The sequence below is a fragment of the Acomys minous genome, assembly GCF_964271855.1.
Source record: "Acomys minous genome assembly, chromosome: 16".
In the NCBI taxonomy this organism is placed as follows: domain Eukaryota; kingdom Metazoa; phylum Chordata; class Mammalia; order Rodentia; family Muridae; genus Acomys; species Acomys minous.
This window is the reverse complement of record NC_140498.1, coordinates 57,499,634-57,526,004: the sequence shown is the minus strand read 5'-3', so window position 1 is coordinate 57,526,004 and position 26,371 is coordinate 57,499,634. Positions and strand designations below refer to the sequence as shown.

General features: G+C 47.5%; 1 protein-coding gene across 2 annotated transcripts in view; it reads right to left on the bottom strand.

Moving 5' to 3' along the window:
- Nucleotides 1–26,371, bottom strand: part of FLT1 (fms related receptor tyrosine kinase 1) — a 164,884-nt gene that overhangs the window by 58,650 nt on the left and 79,863 nt on the right. The window contains exons 13-15 of one of the 2 annotated variants that reach the window (XM_084761733.1): nucleotides 18,446–18,754; nucleotides 13,671–13,817; nucleotides 5,717–6,819 (exon numbers count right to left, since the gene is read on the bottom strand). In XM_084761733.1, the coding sequence (XP_084617859.1) occupies nucleotides 6,785–6,819; nucleotides 13,671–13,817; nucleotides 18,446–18,754 (491 nt within the window). In that variant the 3' untranslated portion in view covers nucleotides 5,717–6,784. Of the gene's footprint in view, nucleotides 1–5,716; nucleotides 6,820–13,670; nucleotides 13,818–18,445; nucleotides 18,755–26,371 lie in introns of those variants that run through there. The other variant, XM_084761732.1, reaches the window with a different exon arrangement.

Here is a 26,371-nt window from a genome sequence, read left to right as displayed (position 1 = left end):
TCCTGCCTTGGAGGAAGAGGGTCCTGAAGACTTGGGACTGGGGAAATGACATCACGGAAGGACATTTGGGGAAGTTTAGTCTAGCAGAAGGCAGGATGGTCTGGAACGAGGGAAGCACAGCACGGGGGCAGAGTCCATTTCCCTACTTGCAATTCAGGCGACGGACAGAGAGCAGTGAGCCACCCTCCCCCCTGACCCCTCACCCCCAAGCCTGGAGGGGAGGAAGGGCTGATGGAGGAAGAAACGGGGAACACACTCTGGGAAGGAACAGCCTGCAGGAATTGTTGCTTTACTGGTTAAAGAATGGAAGGGGTTGAGGCCAAGACGACACAGCATTTTAAGCCCTGAGAAGAGGAAGTGTTTGTCTGTTCTTGACAGAACTCTCTTTATGACTTTGGCTAAGTCCTAGAGTCCCTTTGAGGATGCTCCCCCCTCCCCCTGTAAATAAGAGTAACACCTGCTTTGCACCGTAGGCTTTGCAGAAACAAGGAAAAGTGGCAGAAGGTTGGAGGAGTGCAGCTCAGGGATGGAGAACTTCCCAGCATGCCCAAGGCTATGAACTCTGTCCCCAGCACAGGAGAGGAAGGAGCAAGAAGGTTAGAGCAGAAGCTTTGGGAAGGGTAAGATGTGGGGGTGTGGCTGGGAAGGCTGGAGTCTGGCTTGGGCTTGCAAACAGACGGTGCTGGTGCACACCTCTAATCCCAGGCAGGCGGATCTCTGAGTTCTAGGCCAGCCTGGATCTACAGAGTGAGTTCCATGAGAGCCAGGGCTACACAGAGAAACCCTGTCTCTAAAAAAAAAGAAAGTCCATCTAACTGCCCAGTCTCCTCACACGGGGTCTGAGCCTCAGCCACGGCCCATCTCATCCCTGTGGTCCCACTAAAACTAGAATAACATAAACAATGCAGTAAAAAGACTGACGGCCTCTGAGTATTTCCCCACACTTACGGTAGTCATTAGTGTTATTTCTTCTTTTTCTTTTTCTTTCCCGAGACAGGGTCTCTCTGTGTAGTCTTGGCTGTCCTGGACTCGCGTTGTAGACCAGGCTGGCCTCGAACTCACAGTGATCCGCCTGCCTCTGCCTCCCGAGTGCTGGGATTAAAGGCGTGCGCCACCACCGCCCGGCTTTAGTGTTATTTCTTATAGTTTGCATTTCTTGCTACTTGTTTATAAGCCCTTTTCCATTAATATCATCAGGTGTCTGCCTCATATTCTTTCTTTCTTCCTTTTAAAGATTTATTATTTATAATATTATATGTTATATACTTATTATTTATGTATTATTTATTCTGCTCGCATGTGTGCCTGCACGCAAGAAGAGGGCACCAGATCTCATTATAGATGGAATGGAACTCAGGACCTTTGGAAGAGCAGACAGTGCTCCTTCACCTCTGAGCCATCTCTCCAGCCCCTGGTGTGCTTTCTTCATAAAAATCTATAAAAGCATTACCTGGAAGCTGGGTACTGTGGTGCATGCCTGAAATCTCAGTACTTGGGAGACAGGGGCAGGGACAGGGGTATTTCTTTGAGTTCCAGGGCCAGCCCTGGCTACATAGTGAGACCCCATCTTTGAGTTTTCTTTGGGAGATAGGGTGTGTGAGGGAGATAAGGATCTTTATCACACAGACAGCGAAGCACTGCAGTATATATATATATATTATATATAATAATATACTATATTATTATATATATATTTTTTCTTTTCCTTTTCCTTTTTTTTTTTTTTTTTTTTTTTTTGAGGGGAGAGAACAGGGTCTCACTATGTAGCCCTTGTCCTGGACTTGTTTTGTAGATCAGGCTGGACTTGAACTCACAGAGATCCATTTGCCTCTGTACCCTAGGTGCTGGGATTAAAGGCATGTGCCACCACCATGCCCAGCTGGGTGTCAATCATGGACTAAAATGCTCTTTCCCTCTCTGAGGATGCAAACCCCTGTACCTGGGGTTCTGTTTCCGGGCTCTGTGCCCATTCAGAGACCACCTGTCTACGGCCGCACCATGGCCTTTAAGTCGTGACGCTTTAAGTCGTGACACAGCTTTAAAAGGGCTTGCTTTGATTTACTTTTATTTCACGCACGTGGGTGTTTTGTGGCACGCATGTCTGTGCACCATGGGCGTGCTTGCCCACGGAGGCCGTCAGATCCTCTGGGACTGGAGTTACAGAGGGTTGTGAGCCGCCATGTGGGGGCCTGGGAGTCGAACCCAGGTCCTTTGGAAGTGCTGCGTCATCTCTCCAGTGCCCATCATAATACATCTTGGTGCTGTATGTGGCCTTGTCACTTCTTTTCTTCATGGCGGTCTTGGCTATCGCTGCTTTATATTTTCTTCACCCGCCAAGTTCTGCAGAAAAGTCCTGCTGCGCTGTGGATTGGCACCCACCCTCTTAAACTTGCATTCTCTTTGATAACAAATATTCCTATCCGAGAACAGCAGCTAATTTTATTTTTATTTTTTATTTATTTTTATTCTATTTATTTATTTATTAATTTTTTAAAGATTTATTTATTATTTATACAGCGTTCTGCCCGCACGTGCACCTTCCCACCACAAGAAGGCACTGGATCTCATTACAGATGGCTGTGAGCCACCATGTGGTTGCTGGGAATTGAACTCGGGACCTCTGGAAGAGCAGCCGGTGCTCTTAACCTCTGAGCCATCTCTCCAGCCCCCTATTTATTTATTTTTTACAGCAGCTAATTTGAGTTTCCTTTCTTTCTTTTGGGGTTGAGGAGGGGGAGGGCTTCTTTGACATCACTGAATGTTTTTATTTTCATTTTAAATAACTTGCTTTTTAAATTGTGTTTATTCCTAGATACACAGACGATTGTACCTTATGTGTTGTTTACGTGTTTGTGTGTTTTGGCCTGCACGTATGTTCTGTGCATACGTGTATGCAGCTAGAGGCTAGAAGGCGGCATCGATTCCCCCCTGGAACAGGAGTTACAGACAATTGTAAGCTGCTGTGTTGGTGCTGGGAACAGAGCCAAGGTTTCTCTACAGGAGCAGCCAGTGAGCCATCCCTCCGGCCCCAAGCTGTGCACTACTTTTGTCTGTTACGCACTTTGGGTAGCAGGTTCTTTGAGGGGTTCGCTCCAGCTGCGTTCTTTTTCTCCTTCGGACATGAGTATCAGAGGCAGCAAGGGACTCGCATATAAACAGGTGAGGTGGTTCGTATAGACATGGCCCCCATAGACTCTCCTGTGTGAGTGCTTGGCCAGAGGGCGTGGCTCTGTTAGGGGGTGTGGCCTCGCTGGAGGAAGCTGTCACTGTGGGGGCGGGCTTAGAGGTCTTCTTAGGCTCAAGTTACTCCCATTGTGGCACCCAGTCTCCTGCTGCTTGTGGATACAGATGTGGGGCTCTCAGCTGCTCCTCCAGCGCCACCTGCACGCTTCCGTGCTTCCCGCCATGACGATAATGGAGGAAACCTCTGAACTGTGAACCAGCCCCAGTGAAATGTTTTCCTTTACAAGAGTTGCCGTGGTCATGGTGTCGCGTCACAAGCAATGGAACCCTGACTAAAACAACAGGCTACTGTGCTTTGTGGAGATAATTATCTACCGGTTTGCTTCTAGTAGGCCGGCCCAAGCCGTTCCCATGCGCTTACTCATTTATCCCCATGGCTTCTGACTCTTCATGACTGAACACTCTCACCCCATCCCTCTGCAGACTCAGCGTTCACTTCTCTTTTCTATTATTTATTTATTTATTTATTTATTTTTTTCACATGTGGTGTCTCACATGCTGAGGCCAGAGGACAAACTTGCTTCTGTCCTGCAGCTTATGGGCCCCTGGGGAATTGAACTCAGGACTTTAGGCTTGGTGGCACGCTCCCTTACCAGCTAGGTCACGGGGCCAGCCCAGATTTCTCTTTATTTTAAGAACCTGTATTTAGATTGGATGAATAGGGAGCAGAGCAAAGCGTACAGATGTAGCTTCCTACGGAGAGGTGACTAAATCATGGAAAAATGGGGAAAAAAATGGAAGGGAGCTGTGTCTACAAAGCTTACCATGTGTGTCTTCTGCCTAAAAGTGAGACATAACACATGACCCTGTGAGGACGCTACTCACGGGTAAGCGTTGTTTTGTTTGTTAAGGACCTGTGTGACCTGGACCAGCTTTAGGCTCTGTTATCGCCCTAAAAGGATCCTTATCTTGGGTCTTTTTGCAGCTCATGATAGGCTTCCCATATGCTGTTTCCTTGGCTCATGGCTAATGCTTACTTGCTTTTTTATATTTAGTTCCCAGACCAGCCATGTTGCACGTTATCACCCGTTGCGCTGGGACCCCTGCTCTGTGACCACGGTAGCCCCGTGCCTGCCCCGCTTGGGCATGGATTCGCCAGGCCCTACGTGGGCTCCTGGAAAACAGTAGCCCCACCTTGGCCTTTCTGAATACCCAGTGTGTAGCACTGCGCAAAATAGCCAGCTGGCCTCCAGCGACTCGGGGAGATGACAAAATGCGTAAAGACCCTGGGTGACCCGGTGCAGTGGGGGAGGGACAGCTTTGTGGTCTTGGCGAGCCTTATCTTACGCAGTTACGCTTGTGGCGGTCAGCGCCAACTGTTTGTGGTAGTGCGCTGCACGCGCATGCCCAGCTCGCTTCAGAAGCCAGGCCATTTATGCCACTTTAGCTTTATCATCCTCTTTTTTTTTTTTTGGTTTGGTTGGTCGGTTTTTCAAGACAAGGTTTCTCTGTGTAGCTTTGGCTGTCCTGGACTCACTTTGTAGACCAGGCTGGCCTCGAACTCACAGAGATCTGCCTGCCTCTGCCTCCCGAGTGCTGGGATTAAAGACTTGCGCCACCACTAGTGGCTTATCATCCTCACGTTTAAACATAGGCATGTTCCTTGCGCATAGAAATAATCCAGAGAAGCCTCACTATATATTGTTTTGTTTTGTGGGAATTTGTTATGAACGCGTCTGAAGATGAGACTCAGTGTAAGACCCAGTGACCTGCTGAGCTGGTTGATGTTAGAGGTGCCGGATCAGTTCGTGATCACATGGTCTGCATTTATCTGCACAGTCTACATTTTAAGGATGTCCAGCTGTTTTAGCATTTGATATTTCTGAGGGACTTGGAAATTCTTTATTTTCCTATTCATGCTTTAAGGTGATGGACAATCACGATGTTTTGTGTATGAGAATTATAGTCTTGGAAAAAGGACAGCAATTTTTGTTTTGTTTTGTTTGTTTGTTTTTCCAGACAGGGTTTCTCTCTGTGTAGCCCTGGCTGTCCTGGACTCGCTTTTGCTTTTTGTTTTTTTGTTTTCAAGACAGGGTTTCTCTGTGTAGCCTTGGCTGTCCTGGACTCACTTTGTAGACCAGGCTGGCCTCGAACTCACAGCGATCCACCTGCCTCTGCCTGTCTATTGCTTATCCTCATATACACGTGACTAAAGTGTGAGAAGCCCCGGAGAGCATCTTCTATGCCTTGTTTGCCCCTCAGTGAAGTGAGGCAGGCTTATTATTTGATGGAATGGACAGCACAGGACTTGCCTGAGTCTGTTTTAGCAGTGACTGGGCCCTTAATCTGTACAGAGTTCACCAAGCAGGTTTTCTGAGAGCACCTTTGTTTGCCTCTGGCCTTAACTGGGCGCAGCGGTGATTCTGTGGTAAGGCCGATGTGTGTGGGCCAACTCAGGTCTTGTATTTGGAAGGAATAGGGATTTCTATGAAAAACTCTGGACATATGGACTAGTAAACCCCACCCAATGACATTGGTAAAAGACTTTGTGTACCTATGCCAGGCAGTGGTGGTGCACACCTTAATCCCAGCACTCAGGAGGCAGAGGCTGGCTGATCTCTGAGTTTGAGGCCAGCCTGGTCTGCAAAGCAAGTCTAGGACAGCCGAGGCTACACAGAGAAACCTTGTTTGGGGGGTGAGGGACATGACAGCATGCACCTAAAGCTGCCTAGGAGCATCCCTTGTAAGCACCCACTCTTCAGAGTAAGGATTTCATAGATTGGGGTTGGAGTCCCTCTGTTAGGAAGGCTTGGGAGCAGATAGCAGCATGGTCCTATTATATTGTGAATGTATCTATTGCCCTTGGAGTGCATCCTCTGAGATAGTAAAGTTCACGGTGTGTGTCCATTTCTCCCCTGGGGAACTCAGGCTGAGCGTCTGGCTCTTTGCCTGATTCCCTGGCAAAGTAGATGGGTTCGCCACTTCCCTGAGGCGTTCTCACTCATCTCCTTCCTACGCCTCTCCAAGGCCTTTGCTGCCTACAGTTCAGAGATGATTCTGATCTGTCGCTATAGCGCCCACTGGTGCAGCTCTCCGGGACTGTGGTAACAGGACAGGTGTCCCTTTCAGGACACGTTGCTCCATCCTAGTGACCAAAATTTGGCTGAAGAAGAAAGAGCAATCCCTGCCTTAGGCACTTTGCTCCCGCTCCCCGCTCCAGTCTGCTGGATAGAATGCTACTGTTTTAACTGCCAAGGACTCTGAGCACACGTGACTGTCACAGACATTTACTTCCAGTGTTTGGGGGATGACTGTTCCAGGCAGGCTTTGCCAAGAACTCTCAGGTCAGCATCTCAGCCTTCACTCTCTGAGATCTTCTCGAGACAGGAAGGGGCTTCTTCTCGGCATGCTGCTGACGCTCGCAGACCCTTTCCTCTGCGGTCCTTCTGCGATGACATCCGTGTTTGTGTAAGTACCAGTCCGTCACCTCATCAGCTTTGCCTACAGTGCCAGCATTGCCAACCCCTTTGGGGCACCTGCTGAGCCACATCACATTGTGAACCACGGTGGAGCATCGGAGAAGCAAGCGGATGATGTGATACTAAGTGTGAGCTGCCTTTCCCTCGGGCAGGTGGCCTGGGGAAGGAGTAAGGACACAAGGTGACTACACAACACCGTTTCAATCTGGGCGCGGTAGTGAAGGTTCCTGCAGGGGCTGCGCTGTCTGCCGGACTCTGAGGCCCAAAGTGTGTTCTGAGTAACACACAAGTAATTCATCTCCGGCTGTTCGCTTGGACGTGGAGCAGCCTGCTCCCTCCACGCCACACTTTACGCCTCATTTCAGGACATTTGTGGCACATGGGCTTTAACCTGCCTTCCCTCTCCCTCGGCCCTTCAGAGCAAATGTCTTCTGTCATCTGCCAGCACTGTCTGAGCATCCTGGTCCTCCCAGGTGCTCTCTGCTGAGCTCTGATTTGGACCCTCTGCACCTTTCTCACCTCTTTCAAGTCTTGCCTCATTTCCAAGTCTTTATGATTGCCCAGCAGCTAACCGTTGGAGCCTATTGCACGCGGAGCCTTAACACGGTGAAGTTAACGCACAGAAAAACGTATGTTTTTTTATCTTAATATACTAAAGATTTTAAAAAACAAATTTACTTTTAACTGAGATATAGAAACATAAAAAGTGTAGGTACTGCCAGGTGGTTGGGGGTGCACGTCTGTGATCCCAGCACTCGGGAGGCAGAGGCAGGCGGATCTCTGAGTTCTAGGCCAGCCTGATCTACAGAGTGAGTCCAGGATAGATAGGGCTACAACACAGAGAGACCCAGTCTTGTGTGTGTGTGTGTGTGTGTGTGTGTGTGTGTGTGGTAAGTACTGACAGGGATATGTGACATTTTGATATAAATGAGAATTATGTTAACGCATCTGTTGCCTCAAACAGTAGACACGTCTTTGTGGTGAACCCTCTCGGTGCAGGTCCTTGCTTCGGGTGTGTGTCATTTCACTGCCACCTGTGGCCACTCAGATGTCCCACCACTGGGGTGTCTAGGTCTTTCTTTAGCCACCCTTTCCTCACCTTATCTGAAACCTGAGATTCAGGCATACAGTGTTCTCTTCTAGACTTGTCTTATTAATTCATCCTTTAAAAAAAGTTTTCATTTATTTGTATTTATTTGTATTTATGTGCCCCAGTGGTTTGTCAGATCCCCGGGAACTGGAGTTACAGATGGTTGTGAGCTACCATGTGGGTGCTGGGAATCGAACCTAGGTCCTCTACAAGAGCAACCAGAACTGTAACCACTGAGCTGTCTCTGAGGCCTCCTCATTAATTCATCTTATTCTGCTTTGAGGCCAGCTGACATGGAAGCCCAGACACTGATGGTTGGTTGCTGACTGAATAAGCCGCACCCCATCAGAGCACACACACACACAAGTAATTACTTGGCTTTTTTGGTTATCTAATGTTTAAATTTGTGAAGTTTTTGATAGTAGCTTCATTTATTTCATTTTAATTTTAAATAATTTTAATTTTACTATCCAGAGTTCAGGGCTTAGGGATTCAGTACCAAGCACAGGGCCCTGAGTTTGGTCCTCAGCTCTAAGGGGTGGTGGGAAGGGCAGTGACAAACGTCTACACAGCCTAACACAGAGCCAGATAGAAAGTGGCAGCTCAGAAACCTTTAGTAACTAAACAAGTGAAGTTTGACCTGGAATGGCATTAATTCTGGCCTTTTAAAAACTTTAAATTAGTTGGGTGTGGTGGTACATGCCTTTAATCCCAGCGTAGGTTAGGCAGAGGCAGGGGGATCCTTGTTAGTTCAGGCGAACCACGAGCTACACGGTGAGAGCTTGTCTTAACCAACCAACCAACCAAACCCTTAAGGGTAAGTAGGTTCAAAATCATTTCTGTCTTTACATGTAGCATGCCTAGCTTTTAAAAATGCTTTATGTATTTTTTTTTTTTGAGACAGGGTTTCTCTGTGTAGCCCTGGCTGTCTTGGACTCACTTTGTAGACCAGGCTGGCCTCGAACTCACAGAGATCCGCCTGCCTCTCCCTCCTTAGTGCTGGGATTAAAGATGTGCGCCACCATGCTCTAACTTGATATGTTTTAAAATGCTTTTAAACCATGTTTTAAATAAAAGTCTCTAGAAGCCTTCCTATTTGAGAGGGATACAGAGGTCTTCACTGCCTTAAATAGTTTCTGATGTCAAGCCGGTGGTTGAGAACTGGCACACAGCTGTCATCTTGTGAGAGATGTGACAGTCTAGTCATATTAGTCGCACATGTCAGAGACAGACAGCACTGCCACACCACCAAGACCCGAGCCCAGTTCTATCTCCCCCCGCCCCCACTCGAACCTACGAAATGTCAGAGTAACTTGGCAGACCTCTCCAACCTGCTCTGGAAACAAAACCCAAAGGAACAGCAGAGAAATAACCCAAAGCAGCCGTGCTCCTGAAGCAAAACTCCACTTGTGAACCTTCCCACGCAAGCGCCTGCCTGCCTCGGCTAACAGTTACGGACGATAACTAAGCGCGGTTTGAATGTCAATAATTTGCGGTCACTATGAGAAGACCTCATACGTATCTTCAAAGGTTTGAAAGCAAGCGCACAGGAAGCCGGGGACTATCAGGGTGTTTGCCCGAGGCGTGAATGGGGCCCCGTGGAAGTTTGCCTTGGAACTTAAGAGAAATGTGCCCGGTGACCAGGATTCCAGGTGGACCATGAGTTTGTCAGGCAGGGCAAGTGGTCTAGGGTGCAGGGGAGGCGGGGAGGGGAGGGGAAGGTGGGTGGTGAGTGGTGACGCCCACAGATCCAACAGGGAGACGGGAGAGGCCACAGCTACAGGGGTCAGTGACACATGGGGTCAGGGACACACGGTTGGCTGGGGTCTTTCCTCCATCTTGTTCCATTGATGCGGCAGAGGTGGCCCCTGTGCCTGTGTGCACGCTCTCGCTCTCCTGGGCTTGCATACTCAAGATTTCCTTTTGTTCCTGCCTGCTTGCCCTTTGGCCCAGGAAGGTACTACCCAGGTTTCTGGTCTTTGCTTTCCTTTGCAAGAATGGCTGTGTCCCACTGACAGGGCTTTCCTGGGAGGAAATGAGGGGACAGACGGTCCAGTTTCCCTAAGCCCTTTCAACAGGCATCGACGGTCACTGGAGACAGGAGCTTGCATGTGTGCCCAGCTTCCTCTCTCCTATTTTCTTTGGAATGTTGAAGAGGTATCAGTTAACAAGTCACAGTGCTAGGGGACCGGATCCTGCTAGGGGCCCAGCAGCCGTGTGATTCTCAGGGCCTGTGTGCCCTTTTTTTGAGCTTCTGGCTTTCTGTGAAAGATTGTGCTTTGGCTCTGTACATGCTCAGGCTTTCAAACTTAGCCTCGACGGCTTAATGTGATGAATGGCGTTTCTGCCCCATGGGGCCCTGGCGAGTCAGGGCTGGCCACTGTGGTTCCTACCCACGCCTATTCACTGGTCTGTAAGGAAACCAGACACAGTAGAGTCAGCATGTTGGGTGTTACCCAAGTGTGACACTGAACCTGGGAGCCAAGGATGGGGAGCACGTTGCTATGACTGAACCCTAATGGGGGTGTGGCTACTGTTCAGAATTCCCTCTCTAGAAAGTCATAGGAAGGTTTTACTTGTGGGAATTGGTCCTCTGCTTCCACCACATGGGCCCGGGGGAGGGGGGGGGCGTGAACTCAGGTCATCAGGCTTTGCGCCAAGCCCCTTTACCCACTGAGCCATTTCAGAGGCCCCGGCAATTTGGAACTTTGAACAGTAAAGAGCGAAGATGGATGTAGCATGGTTAAACTAAATAAATGCGACCAGTGGTGTTTACTAAGCTGTGAACCCCTGGCAGCTCAGTGGAGTGAGATGGTTGAAACCTCACCGTGGCCTTTGCAGTCAGCAGTATTCCTCCGAGTGCAGGAGGAGAGGGCAGTGCTGCACCCTTAGGCCCTGTTCTCGGAGTGTGGAACCCACTCTGCGCTTATCCCTTTCTGACTTTTTTCCCCTGTGTCTTTTCTCCAGCCCCATAACAGCCATAGGCTTCCAGAATTGGTTGAAACAGAGTCTATACAGCGTAAGCTAGCTCTAACCCCATTATGTAGTCAAAGATGACCCTGAACTCCCAATGGGCCTGCCTCCACCTCCCAATCACAGATGTGAGCCACCGTAGTTGACTCTAACTCAAATTTCAAGCCCAACAACTGAACTTAGATCAGACTCACTTCTCTCAGCTAGCCAGTCAGTACTTCACGGAATATGCGCTGTGGATGAACAGTCAAGTGAGTTTGGAGAATACAGAGTTAAAAACCACTTTGCTAGGCTTCCAAGGCGTAAGGCGTAAGGTGGGAGGCAAGGGGCACAGGTCTCTCGGGTCCTTATTATGTTGAGATGGACTTCGAATTTATAGGGCAAAGAGGTTACAGTGGTCTTTTTCATAAGTTATGGGTTTATCCACACAGCCACTCACCTTTTTAATATGATAAAACAAACTTAAGGGATTAGTTTTCCACAGACTTACATTTTGGTATTATATCATCTTGGGTAAGTCATTTGATCTATTTGTCTATTCTCCTTATTGGCCTAAAGATTGTCCAAGATCTATGTCTGTATTTCTTTTTGTTTGTTTGTTTTTGTTTTTTTGTTTGTTTGTTTAGTTTTGTTTTTTTCGAGACAGAGTTTCTCTGTGTAGCCTTGGCCGTCCTGGACTCACTTTGTAGACCAGGCTGGCCTTGAACTCACAACAATCTGCCTGCCTCTGCCTCCCGAGTTCTGGGATTAAAGATGTGCGCCACCACGCCTGGCTCTCTGTCTGTATTTCTATGTCTTGATATTGAGCCTGCCCCAGACCAGGTCTTTGTGTGATGACATGAGCTTACTACAGAGAGTGTGTACAAGCCTCTGAAAGCCACTCAGTCGCCACACCGGAAACATTTGGCTGCCCGCCACGTACCACGAGTATGAGGGCACTGAGAAGACTACCCGCTTGCTGAAGGGACCTGCGTGTCAACCGATAATCACAAAGTCGTGCACGGCAGTCAGCTGTGGCTCAGCCACTGAGAGTATGCAGTGCTCTTGCAGAGGATCTGAGTTCGGTTCCCAGCACCCACAGCAGGCGGCTAACGACCGCCTATAACTCCAGCTCCAGAGGACACCGGGGCCTGTGGCTTCCTCAGGCAGCTGCTCTCACGTGCACATATGCACACAAGTAAAAATAAGTTTTTGAAAGTAATAATACAATATGAGAATAGAAGAAATAGGCTTATAACACCACACATGTGCGCGTGCACACACACACGCGCACACACACACACACACACACACCCACACGGCAGGTTATTGTCTCTTTAAATAACTTCAGTAAGAGGGAAGTTGGAGTCTTCATAACAAAAAAGCACTCAGAGACAAGCTGCCTCCTTAGAGCAGAGAGAGGCCTTCTTGGAGGAGGGTGCCACACGCAGGTGACAGAAGTGCTAATTCTAGAGAAGCAGTGACACAGCTGGCCTTGTGCTGTGGATGTAAAGCCTCACGCTGTCAGTATTGTAGAACTTGGTCGTACCCTGGCCTCTCCCCCAAGGCCAGGCTCCCTTGCAGGCTTGCTCTGAGTGGAAGACTCACACATTTCAGTCACAAGGTCAAATGTCGTACATAAATGACAATCTCATTTGGGCATTGACCCAGGCCCTGGGATTGAGAGGAGACAAGTGGCAATCTATTCCTTATGACTAATGCAATTGTTAACCGAAAAAGCCAGTAAGTAGACAGGAGGAGGCCTTGCTTATATTTCCTGCTTTTAGTTTTGAAAGAAAATAAATCAAAACAATTAGTTTAAGGTCAAAGGCTTGTTGTTGTTGTTTTTCTATTTTGTTTTTTTTTTTTTTTTTGAAACAGAGTCTCTCTGTGCTAGCCTTGGCTGTCCTGGACTCGCTTTGTAGATCAGGCTGGCCTAGAACTCACAGCAATCCGCCTGCCTCTGCCTCCTGGGTGCTGGGATTAAAAGCATGCGCTACCACACCCGGTGTTTCTTTGTTTCTTTTAGGGGTGGAGAGATGGCTCAGTGGTTGAGAACACCTGCTGCTCTTCAGGAGGACCCCTGAGTTCAATTCCCAGCACCCACATCAGGAAGCGTACAACTTTAGCTCCAGGAAATTCAGTGCCCTCTTCAGGCTGCTACTGGTACCAGCATACACATACACACACACACACACACACACACACACACACACACACACACACACACACACACCCTAAATCAAAGAAAATGTTTTTGTTAGACCAGTATAATAAAGCAGTGCCTCCCAACTGTTAAAGTGAGTGTAGATGAATTTTAAAAATTACAAACCTACCTCGCTGGACTTCGTACGTACTAGGTGTTTAAAACTGTGCAATATGGGGTTGGGGAGATAAGCCTGGCGATTAAGAGCACCGGCGGAACTTCCAGAGGACCTGGGTTTGACTCCTAACACGCACACGGTGGCTCAAAACTGTCTCTAATTCCAGTCCCAGGGGGATGACACCCTCCTTTGGCCTCCTAGGACACCAGGTACTCAAGTGGTACCCAGACCTACACGCAGATGAAACACTCAAACGCATAAAGAGTCTTAAAAATTCACAAACCAAAGCTATGAAATCCCTTATGCCAAGAAGTTCATTCCTCACTCTCCTGGCTGTCAAGGTGACTTGAACTACTTCTGGGCGGCCTTCCCGTTCCTTTCCCACTGAGCTGTTGAGAGCACTTAGGGTGACCGGAGGTTGTAAAGTGTTAGGGGTCTGGGCCGCAGCACCAGAGGCAGCTTCCTTCTTGGGTGTTGAAGTAAAGATGGTCTGCAAGCATATGCTAAGCAGAAGGTTCTAGATAGTGGAGAGCAGGTGATAGGAAGATGGGAGGGGGGAGGGAGGACGGGAAAGGGGAGAGGGAGGGGGGAGGGGGAGGAGGAGTGACGAAGAAGGAACAAGTTCAAGGAGGAATCTCTTACCAGGCTCTTGTTGTATTTTGTGGTTGTTTTTGAACCAAGTGATCTGAGGCCTGGGGACACCGCTAGCTTGGCAGTCTAAGGTCGTGGAGCTGCTGATGGATACTTTGTGGTCGCTGAGGTTTTGAAGCAGGTGAGGGGCTTCCTGATCTAGTGAGGAGAGAGAGGGGGGGGCGTGGTTACTTTCAGCGCGTTAGCAGGTGGACACTTTAATCGAGACAGAACCCGCCCACGGGTGACCCAGACCACTGGCGTCAGCGTGCGGGTTGCCCCCCCTTTTCTCTTCACTCTATTAAAGCGATGGTTTCCTGAAGGAACTGTGACGACAACGACACATTGTAATGTGCTAGCATCAAGAACCACGCTGGGCTCTTTGTTTTTAGATACTGTTATCGTGGGCTTTGACCGGCCAACTCACGTCCTTCTTTGGTAAAGAAAAGCTTTCTAAGACTCAACTATTTCATATATTTCAGGAGCTTGAACATGAAAGACATGGTTGTGTGTGTAGAGTTATAATCTTTTAAAGAATGTTTCTATTACACGTGTATGATGGGCCAATGCAAATCTTTTGTCTAGTTCTGTTTTCTGACTCGAACCCCATGGCTCCTGTATTTGTGCTGAGTTGGATTGGAATGGGTTTTGTCATTCCGTAACCTACATTTTGAGGCAGCAGACCAAACAGCAAAGTTCTGAAGCTTCCAATGCTTTATTGGTCACTTCCCTCCCGCCACTCCCTTCCCAAATGCAAGCAACGAAAAAGTTGATTCACGAGGCAGAGGCACAAATTTGTAGGGTTTTGCACTATATAATAGCACAAATATTGTATTTTATATTATTTCCTCTTAAAACATACAAATATGGTACAATACAATTTATTTTTAATAAAATGCCAACCAATATAGTACAACAACAACAACAACAAAAATGAATTTAATACATTAAGATGCAATACATTATAATATTAAAATCCCACACAGGAACGGCAGTGCCCCCAGGGCCCCAGTGAGTACAGTGTCCCTGTTTAACGAAGTAGTTAGTGAGTCCTGTTGATGTATATACACTCTAGCGAGGTGGGGATTGGACAGAGGCACCTCCTAACCATTCCCCCCCTCCCCCCCGCCCCGCCCCGCATCCTCCTTTCCCCACCTTGGTTGCAAGTCCTCAGACAGAAATCCCAAAGGTTTTGCCATGACTTACATATTCTGCACCTAACCTGAGCTTTCTCTGGCCAGATGTGGTTCCTCATTTTAGGGCCTTAACATGGGGGGAGGGGGGCAGCTTGGTTGTGGTTAACGCTACAAAGTGATGCTGCAGCCTGGATTCCGCGCCCCTGCAGGAGTCTCCTGCGTGCCCCCAATGCCTTTCTCTTTAAATTCCTGCAGGAAAACTCTGAGGATTGGTATTTGTTATGGCCGTTTTTTGAAAAAAAATCCCAGGTTAAGAAGTATATCCTCATAGAAAAGGGCGAAGAGCAGTAACGGGGCAGGGCTACCGTGCGTTAGGACGGCTCTCAAGGGCTTTGGTTTCCATAGCTTATCGTCTGTCTTGTCGTTTTACAGAAAATGAACTCTGAAGGCACGTGTTGGAGGAAGGGCTGGCTGGTTAAGAACCTTCTTCTAGGGTAGGCCACGTGAGAACACTCTTATTCTCGCCTCTTTCAGTGTCTCTCCTCGCCTGTCGCCCTCACAGGCGGAGAGACGCGGCCGCCGTGTCTCTGTGTCCACGGTCTGTCTGTGCAATCGGCCAAACTAGCTTTTCTTAACTGAACATGCAGCCCGTGTAAGACTTTCAGTGTATGGTCACTTGTGCACGCATCCTCGTTACCGTGTTGACATTTTTTTTTTACAGAACATCAAGTGGGGTGGGACAAGCTACTAACGAACACACGGCTAATTAGTGGTTAACAGTGCCCAGCTCGTGGACAGATTTTTACCTAAAACGCAGGCTCAGCCCACTGATTCCCTAGCTGCCTTTAGCATGGTTTACTACACTGAACAGCACACCACTGCTCAGAGGCCTTACAGGAAGTCTGGATGCGTGGCCTCTAAAACACAAATTTACAATAGCATCTGGACAGGCAGGTTTTGAGTTTCCCTGACAGCTGTATGTAAAAGAAAATGGTTTGTCTTAACAAATATGTTGCAAAGAACACCCCAAAGGCCCTAGTTCTAGGACGCGCGAACTTCACGCAGCACACAAAGATCCGCAGAAAAAACACAGAACTCTTCATTTAGACCCAGGCTTCCCACACGCCTTCTGAAGCATGCAGCATTAGGATTTTATGTGTGAGAAATGCTTTCTATATCCTGAGTCTCATTTTTTTTTTCCTACAGTCTACAGGAGCATTCAACCTAACAACTGTATTTTGTTAATCCTACCTACTTTGTAACACTATGTTTCTAAGTACATGGCAACCAAACACAGCTGGTTTATAGACTAGAAACCCATGGCTAACACAGCACAGTGGACCTGTTTACTAAAACAATCTGAATTAACGGAATCTTTTTGCCAGGTAGTGGTAGCCAAAGACAACTGCCCACAAGGGGGTTCTTTGAGGTATGACCCCCAGGGTTCCTGGCAAGGCCCCAGGACCCTAGATGTGGTCTCTTTTCTCCACGTTTGGAAGGAGCTGAGGAGCCAGCCTCATGATCCTCTACCCTTTGGTCAGTCTCATCTCTAGGAGCTTTCTCTTTCTCTATTTTGCCCTCATCTCACTTTATATCCCAAAGAAGGCAGGGTGGAGTGGGGTGGGGTGGGGTGGGGGGGTTGAGGGGGTAGGAAGAATCTATACAATATATTTTTTTTTTTTTTGGCTTTTTGAGACAAGGTTTCTCTGTGTAGCCTTGGCTGTCCTAGACTCACTTTATAGACCAGGCTGGCCTCGAACTCACAGCGATCCGCTTGCCTCTGCCTCCCGAGCAATATTTTTTTTTTAAAGAAGAATCTTATGGAAGGATTAATTATACAACAAACAATACATGGGATTCTTAAAGCTGTCTCTTGGAACACACATCTTCTTCTCACAGGGAAGGGACATGCTTGCATGAAGGCCCCCCCTAAATCCTTCATTTTGTCCTATTTTTCTTTTTTTGGCTTCCTAAAAGCTGAGCCCCAAGGCCTCCTGACTGGTGCTGAGGTATTGTTTCCTGAAGGAACACATTGCCTCAGAACAAAGAGGCCAGGCCAGAGAGCCATAGGTAAAACTCCAAGACACAATTGATTAGTCTTTCCTCTGGGCTGACAACTTCCAGGCTACCAATTGTTTTCACAGCATTTGGGGCTCCATAAAACTGGCACATGGGGGAAATGCTATTGTTTACTCTTTCACACTTGACAAAAGCAATTCCCACGTGAAAGACACGCTTAACCCTGGGACCTAGTCGGAGGAAACAGGGTGGTGAGTTCCCAAGCTTGAGGAGTTGCTATATTGTCACTCCTATCAAAGTGCCCAGCCAGTGTGTTTCTCAGCCATGCTGTCTTGGTCGTGAGTGCTGGCTTCCCCCACCCCTATAGCTCACATACAAAGATCAGTCAGACATGGAAAAGAACAGTGCATATTAAAAGTACCTTCCCTTCAAATGCAAGTTTAAAATGTAACTGCTCTTGTTTTTTTTTTTTCCCCAAAGGTATGCATTCAAATACTTTTACTGCTGGTTTTGTTTGTATTTTTGCAATTTCTTAATCCCCATAAACATGCTATTAACATCTGCATACAGAGAAGGTGGCCTGTTCTTTTTTGAACAGGTAGACTTTTCAATAGACATTAAGAAGATTGCTATAAGTCTCTAGTCAAGCTAGCCTGTTTTTTCTGGACGCATGGACTGTGGAGCCCGTCAAATGCATCAAAGCACAAGGAAGGGCTTTACAACAGCGCCCAGGGGCCATGGGTGGTTGCTACTGTTTCACCTCCTGTCAGGGGCTCTCAGGCCAGTCCAGCGCAGTGAGGAGCAATGTCTAATTGCTGGAGTCCCTGCTGAGGCAACACCTGTGTAATTACCTGGCGTGGACAGAGGAAGGTAGAGCTGACTTGGCCGGCTTTCACAATTCACGTTGGGACAAAGCTTTACTCTTGGAATTACATCAACGTCTTGCGCCCCTGGGACCCATCTTAGAACCCCCAGTTTAAGGTCAATATACTTCATGTAAAAAAAAAAAACTTTCAAATAAATAAGCATTATAACTTGTTGTCCAGGTATTATTTACAAATCAAGAGCAAATGAAATAGTTAAAAAATAAAACCAGGCAGACACCCGACAAAGACTCAAATTCAACTGTACTCATTCTGTGCTGAAAAATTAACTTATTCGTGTCCATCTTTGGCAGAAACCAGCATTTGCTTAAATTATTCAGTCTGTGCAGCTTCACAAGTTAAAAAGAAAAAAAAGAAAAAAACCATATATCTCACAAGAGGTTGGCATCAGAGTGGAAGAAAAGATGAGTCCCAGGTTGCTGCTATTGGAACACAGAGGAGGAGACAGAGTACAGGGCTCTTCAAATGCAAACGCACACACCAGGTGGCCCAGAGAGTGCCCCGGGCCAGCGGGCACTGGGGCTCCTTATATTATGCTATCAAGTCCAAACTGATTTTTGGGAGGAGCCTCTCCTCCTCCGGGGCCTGAAAGTTAGCAACAGTAACAATAAACCAAGATGATAGGAGACAACTGTTACTTTTCAACCAGTCCTTTAATGTTTGACATTACTTTGTGTGGTACAATCATTCCTCCTGCTTTTAAATTTGGAGATCCGAGACAAAATAGCCTTTTTGTTGCAGTGCTCACCTCTAATGACAACTTCTGTTTTCTGAAGGACTTCTTCCCCTGTGTATATGTTCTTGGCTCTGCAGGCGTAGGTGCCCGAATCTTCCAGGGATACATTCTTGAGGAGGAGGGTCAGAGTGATGGAGTACTCTTGGGTGGTGGCCATCCTCTGCTTGCTGATGCTGTGGCGCACGGTTCTGTTGTGAAGTGTCCGGAGCAGGAGCCAGGCAATGTCTGTGTACAGGAACTTACTGACCGCACAGGAGAGTTTCAGATCTTCCCCTTCTGTTGGCATCTTCTCCAAGGCGACGTGAAAACCATCCGGCACATCTAGAAAATAATAAGGAAGAGCTGCAGACCAGGGTCTCACAATGAGATAGATTCATGGTCCAGCCTATTTATTCCCACGCGGATCCTCTAAGTGAACGTCCTGTCTTTTTTGTGTGTCAGGGGAGACGATTAAGCAAAGCAGGAAGAGCCTGTGGAGCTGAGCCCACCCCAAGTGACACGGGAAATGTAAAAAACCTGGGCGGGTTTTGGGGGAGGTTAACTTTTTCTTATTTGCCCCCAGTTGCTCTTCATGGTGAAATGGTTCTCCTAACTTGGAATAAGAACCTCATTTTGGGACTGGAGAGATGGCTCAGTGGTTAAGAGCACTGCCTGCTCTTCCAGAGGTCCGGAGTTCAATTCCCAGCAACCACATGATGGTTCGCAACCATCTATAATGTGAGCTGATGCCTAATAATAAATAAATAAATAAATAAATAAAAAAGAACCTCATTTCTTTATTACATACAGTCCTCTTAGTGGGAAGCTGACATCCGAGAGTAAAATAAAAAAAATAGCTTAAGAGCAAACTGTATTAAAACCCAAAGCCTGTGTAGAGGAATGCTAGTTCCAAACAGTTCCTGAGGAGAGCATGGGAAAGCAGATCACAGCCAGTCACTGCCAGTCCTCCCTGGCTCCACAGTGGCCTCCCCCTTACTGCTTCTGATAAGAGTCTCAGGCCTTGCTATAGTCCAGGTTGCCAGAGGACAACCGAGTTACTCACACATTCACTCAGGCTCCTCTTGGGTCTAGTTATACACCAAGTGCAAAAAGATCTCTTCTGAAAAATGTAGGCAAACCTGGACCAGTTTCCAGAGTCTAAACATGTTCAATAGCTTTTGGGTTTTTGTTTTGTTTTGTTTTGTTTTTCCTTCGAGACAGGGTTTCTCTGTGTAGCCTTGGCTGTTCTGGACTCACTTTATAGACCAGGCTGGCCTTGAACTCATATTGATCCATGTGCCTCTGCCTCCCAAGTGGTGGATTAAAGGCATGTGCCACCATGTCTGGCATGTTCAATAGGTTTGGTTTTTTCTTTCTTTGTTTGTTTTGTTTTGTTCTGGTTTTGGTTTTTCGAGACAGGGTTCTCTGTGTAGCCCTGGCTGGTCCTAGACTCGCTTTGTAGACCAGGCTGGCCTCGAACTCACAGCGATCCACTTGCCTCTGTCTCCCGAGTGCTGAGATTAAAGGCGTGCTCCCCCATCGGCCCAGAGCTATGTTCAATAGTTTTAAAAGTCAAATTTAGGGCTGAGAGCATATCTCAGTGGCAGACAGAAATGGGCAGAGGTATAAAGAAAACCAAACCAAACCAAACCAAAAACTGTCCTGAGGAATGGGGCATGGGGATGGACACTTGTAATCCAAGCACTTGGGAGGCTGAGGCCGGAGGATCAGGAGTTCAAGGTCATCATTACTTATATAGGAAGTTGGAAAGGGGGCCTGAGCTGCTTGCAATGGTCTCAAACCAAACCAAACCAAAAAACCAATGAGGGATAGTTTTGAAGGTGAAGGTGTCACCCAAAGCCATTCTGCTTAGAGTCAATTCCCCTGTTTTCTCTACATCTCCCAAGCCCCGCCCCTCTCATTGCACGACAGCCTTTGCACTTTCCCCGCCCCCATAGTCCTTCCAGAACCATCATTTGAGCTTAGGGCTACAGGTTCTTCAGTGTCACTCTGGAATACTCATTTTTTAAAAAACCATAGCTGCTGGCCCTGAACTGACTTAGTCTCAATCCCCTCCCGCTGCTTGTTGCTGGTGATGTATCTATATTTGAGCAAAGAATTTGGGCCAACATTTTACAAAGAGCTTTGAAGATGAAAAGCTCTGTTGCCTGTTGTTATTATTATCCTCCGCACACAAAGCTATAAAGAGACCTTTAAACCTTAAAGGGGACAATAGTCCAAATTTAGACATCGTATCAGCTCTTTCCTAAATCTCGCTTTGCTTGTTTTTCTGATTTTTCTGGCTTTGGGCTGTATTATAAAAATGTGTCGTCTGAAGAAATGCCAAAGCATTCAACTGAAACCTGGAAGCAGGTGGTAACGGCAGCCTATGAAGTGGTGGTGGTTGGGGAGCAAGGGAGAGAGGGGAGACGCTCCTGGTTGAAAGTGACAGTCAGAGGGCGTGAAGGAGGACACAGCAGCCACGTCACGTCTAAGGCAGCGGTCAGGCGTCTGAAGGAAGCAGCTATTCTTCTTTACCATCTTTCTACATTTTGAGCGTCTTCCACGTGAGAAGAAAGAACATGGTCACCCCCCCCCCCACACACACACAGATGAGCTGAGAGCAGAGGACCTGCGCACAGCCCTGCCCCATCCCCGCCGCCTCGTCCTGGCGGCTTGGCACCCACGGAACCCAGTCACACCACTCAGGTCGTGTACTGAGTCTCCATTTACTTAAGTGAGCTGAAACTTCCTGTGGAAATAGCTCACAGGTTTCCTGATGGAAGAGTTTGTTTATCTTTGCCAAGCACCACCAGGAATCTCAAAATAAAATGCATTTAGGCACCGCATTGGGAAACAAGAGAGATAAGGTTTCGTCTTCCAGTTTCTTTCTCAGTGGTGGTGCGCGCGCCACACACACACACAAACAGTGGGGGTCAGAAACACACACTCACACACATAACACGCACACACAGTGGGGGTCAGAAACACACACACACACATAACACACACACACAGTGGGGGTCAGAAACACACACTCACACACACATACACACCACACACACATATACACACACCTGGAGGAGAGAAAATCAAAACAAAACAAAACAGATCCATCTTGCAAGCCTGTTTCTGGGGTGGAGACACAGTTACTAGGACCGCCCGTTTTTGAATGAAACCCTGTCAGCGTTTTCTTTTGATACACAGAAGATAGTAGACAAATAAAACGCCTTTAATTGCCTAATAAACCTAGAAGAGTTTTCTCCTTAATACTTTTTTTTTTTTAAACCCTGAGTACAAAACAGGACATAAGAAAAGTTGCCCTCAGCAGGGTGTGGTGGCGCACGCCTTTAATCCCAGCACTCTGGAGGCAGAGGCAGGCGGATCGCTGTGAGTTTGAGGCCAGCCTGGGGGGGGGGGGGAGGAGGGAGAAAAAAAAAGAAAAGTTACTCTCCAGCAGTGTGCATGCATCCAGGGTGGGACCCAGCCACAGTCTCCTGAGAGGTCCGAGCGAGATGTTGGCCTCACTCAAGGCACAGCCAGTCTCCTGTCTGGAGAGCAGCTTTGCTTAGTTCACAGGCATCGGGTGCCAGTGAGCATCAGAAATAGGAGGTGGCGCTGTCAAGGATGCGGTGGCCACAGCCAGCTGCTTCTCTCCACAGAGGAAGGGAGGCTATTGTGTTTTAAGAATGGGGACATGGTGCTGGAGAGACGGCTCAGCGGTTAAGAGCACTGTCTGCTTTTCCGGAGGTCTCGAGTTCAAGTCCCAGCACCCACATGGGTGTTCACAACTCTGTAACTCCGGTTCCAGAGGATCTGACATACGTGCAAGCAAAGCACCAATGCAAATAAAATAAATAATTGGGAAAAAAAAAAGAATGGCGACATAATTAAAATGAGAAGCAATAAAGCTCCAAATGGATCTTTACAGAATTAAAAGTTTAGACAGTCACATTAGGGGCTGGGGCACCTGAGGGATGTAGCCGGCCTTTGAGGGGCACTAAGTATACATGTGGTACATCTACATGCATGCCGGCAAAACCCCCACAAACACAAAGTAGAATAAATAAACCCAGAAAACCAAAGTATTACTTTGGGTCAAGCATAAGCAACACACACACACACACACACACACACACACACACACACAGTACATATATCCATTTCCTACTAAATATACTATACATAAGATATATGTATGTATGTTCTTGTTTTCTCCAGAACACACACACACATAGTGCAAGATTCCTAAAAGTACCTAACCTTGAATAAGTCTTGGGCTGAGTCGGATGGGGCACACCTTTAATCCCAGCACTTGGGAGGGAGAGGCAGATGGATTTCGGTAAATTCAAGGCCAGCCTGGATTACATATAAATCCCTGGACAACCAAGGATACATAGTGAGATCCTGTCTTTAAGAATAAAAAGTTTGGTAGGCTGGAGAGATGGCTTTGACTGCTCTTCTAGAGGTCCTGAGTTCAATTCCCAGCAACCACATACATGGTGGCTCACAACCATCTAGAATGAGATCTGGTGCCCTCTTCTGGCCTGCAGGTGTAGCGGCAGGCAGAGCACTGTGCACATAATAATAAATAAATCTTAAAAAAAAAAGGGGGGGGGGCGTGGTGGTGCACGCCTGTAATCCCAGCACTCGGGAGGCAGAGGCAGGCGATCGCTGTGAGTTCAAGGCCAGCCTGGTCTAAAAAGTGAGTCCAGGACAGCCAAGGCTACACAGAGACACCTTGTCTCGAAAAACAAAACAAAAAACAAAAACAAGAATAAAAAGTTAGGAGCAAAATTTGATATAAAAAACATAATAAATAGTCAAAAAAAACCCAAAGACAAACAAACAAACAAACAAACAAAAAACAACCCCACAGCGAACATAAGCATTTTAGCCTATCATCAATCCGAGCCTAAACTTTCCAGGGCTGCTAGAAAGGAGCTACAGGAAGAAGCAGATCCTAAGACGTTTAAGTCATGAGCTATTTTCAGGCTTAAGATGAAAGTTTCTGTGTTTCAGAAGTGCTGTGAGTGTCCCATAGGCATTTCCTTCCTCCCTCAGCGTGTCCTCTCCCAGAAACACTCAGACCTGAGTGACAAGGGTCCTGCCTGGGCCGTTAGAGGGCCTTTTCTGGTTGTACCCTTCCTTAAAATGTGAACATCTATGGCCCAAAGGTGTGTGTCTCCCCTGAGCCTGTGTCACTCCACTCTAGATAATGCCCAGGGGCCTTGGGGGCGCAAAATTTCCAGAAAAGACACATGGTTCCCAAGTCTGCCACTAGATCCTTCAGTCTCGTCCTCCTCCAGAGGGCTGGCCTCCCTAGTCACAGGAGTCATCCGTGTCCTCACGGCTAAGTCGGCACACAAGAGGTGGCTGGAGGAAAGTCTCAGTGGGAAGTAGGGGTTGGGAATGAAGGTTGGGGGTCAGAAGTGGGCACGGATGTGGGCGTGGCCCCCACTCACAGGCTAGAGTGAGAGGCAAGTGCTTAGCAGCCTGAAAGGCCCCAGGTCTCTAAGCCCAGCCTGGCCATGAGGTCCTGACCAAGGCACAGTTGTCCACAAGAGGCCGGGATATACATAAAGGTCTGTAGGATGAACTTAGATGAGTCCGTGGCTAAGAGAGGGTTTGTGCCCCCCCCCTCCCCGCCTCTTGCCCTTTGCTCTGAGCACACAGGGGGAGCCCAGCTCTTTCTTCTATCTCTTCATATCACCCCCCGCCAGCCCACTGCCCTTCGAGCTGCCTCTCAGAGGCTGAGAGCCAGGACATGGATTTGGAGTATTGATTAATGGTTTGTACGGCTGAAGGCCTGAATTTTATTTCATGGATTTTAGGTTCATTAGAATGTAAGCAGAGCAGTGGTGGAGTACGTGTGTGTGTGTGTGTGTGTGTGTGTGTGTGTGTGTGTGTGTGTGTGTGTGTCTGTTTCTACTAAACACAGGGCTGTGGGCAAAGCTCAGTAGTAAAGCATCTGCCTGATGTTGTGAGTTCAGTGACCAGGAAAACAAAGCCCTAAATATTGACTTATATTATTTTAAAAATATAATACAGGGTTTCAGATATTTGGTTTAAGAAATCTTTCTTTTTTTCTTTTCTTTGTTGTTGTTGTTTTTTGTTTTTGTTTTTCCAAGACAGGGTCTCTGGCCTTGGCTGTCCTGGACTTGCTTTGTAGACCAGGCTGGCCTCGAACTCACAGCGATCTGCCTGCCTCTGCCTCCCGAGTGCTGGGATTAAAGGCATGTGCCACCACCATTTTTTTTTAAGCCCCCAAGATGAGGTTTATTATTTTAGTCCTGGCTGTCCTGGAACTTTCCTGTAGACCAGGCTGGCCTCGAACTCACAGAGATCCAGCTGCCTCTGCCTCCCGAGTACTGGGATTAAAGGCATGAGCCACCACATCCAGCCTCTAAAATGGTATTCTATAAAATACATGAGCACTAGAAAAACATTTTAAAGATTTGCTTTCTTTTTATTTTATGTGTATGTCCGTGTGTGTGCACATGTGTGTGCAGGTGCCCTAGGAGGGAGGAAAGAGGGCACGGGAGCCCTGGAGCTGGAGTCACAGGCAGTTGTGAACCACCTGATGTGGGTGCTGGGAACCAAACCCCAGTCCCCTGCAGCAGCAGCAAGTTCTCTTAACTACACAGAGCCACCTCTCCAGTCCCCAGAAATGTTTAAGTTACATATGTGGGTTCTACTTGTGGGATGGTGGCGGTGGTGCCACCAAAGGGCAAATTCAAACACAGCATCACTGCTGCAACCACAGAGTGATTCTCGGACATGCACAGGCTGATGACACATCATCTTCCTGGGGGACCTGGGCCTGTGTCAGAGCTATGTGTGCTGCTTCGCAGAAAGCACTGTCAACCATGCAAGCTAGCGGACTCTAGTTCAACACAAATGTGTTCAAAGTTCAAAATGCAGGCTGGAGAAATGGCTCAGAGGTTAAGAGCACTGGCTGCTCTTCTAAAGGTCCTGAGTTCAATTTCCAGCAACCACATGGTGGCTCATAGCCATATATAGTAAGATCTGGTGCCCTCTTCTGGCCTGCAGGTGTATGTGCAGGCAAAACACTGTACACATACATAATAAATCGATCTTTTTTCTAGAAAAAGAGAAAGTTCAAAACAGAATGAACTGTTCCATCTTTCACCTACCAAACCACATACGCTTTCACTATAAACTCAAGATTGTTAAAACCTGTTTCCAACCAAATATAAGAACAATGCAAACCTCTGTATTTAATTAGTCCAGTAGTTCTCAATCTTCTTAATGCTGAGAGCCTGTAATACGGTTCCTCATGTTGTGTTGACCCAACCATGAAATTATTGTCATTGCTACTTCATAACTGTGACTTTGCTACCATTAAGACTCGTAATGTAAATATCTGTGTTTTCTGACGGTCTTAGGTGTCCCCTGTGAAAAGGTCGTCTCAACCCCCAAAGGGGTCGTGACCTGCAGATTCAAACTGTTGAATTAGTCCAAAGTGCCTGGATTTACTTCCAGACTAATCTTTATTTTTTTTTAATTTGTAAAAGATTTATTTATTTATTAAGTATACAGTGTCTTGCCTGCATGTACACCTGCACACCAGAAGAGGGCACCAGGTCTCATTATAGGTGGTTGTGAGCCATCATGTGGTTGCTGGGAATTGAACTCAGGACCTTTGGAAGAGCAGCCAGTGTTCTTAACCTCTGAGCCATCTCTCCAGCCCCTCGCAGACTAACCTTAGTCTTCCCCAGCAAAGGCCTTTCCTGCTTGGAGTGGACAGAAAGGGATTGCTCCAGAGAGTGCAGGCGCACTGTCCGGGTCCGACCAGTGAGAATGACCTCAGGATCTGTGTCTCTCCACGGGTCAGATTCTCTGGAGCTTGGCTCCCTGCTTTCTATCATGACAACCCCGACCATTTCATGAACGTTGTCCCACCTATTTCTTTCTAGAGACTTCTAGGTAATGTCA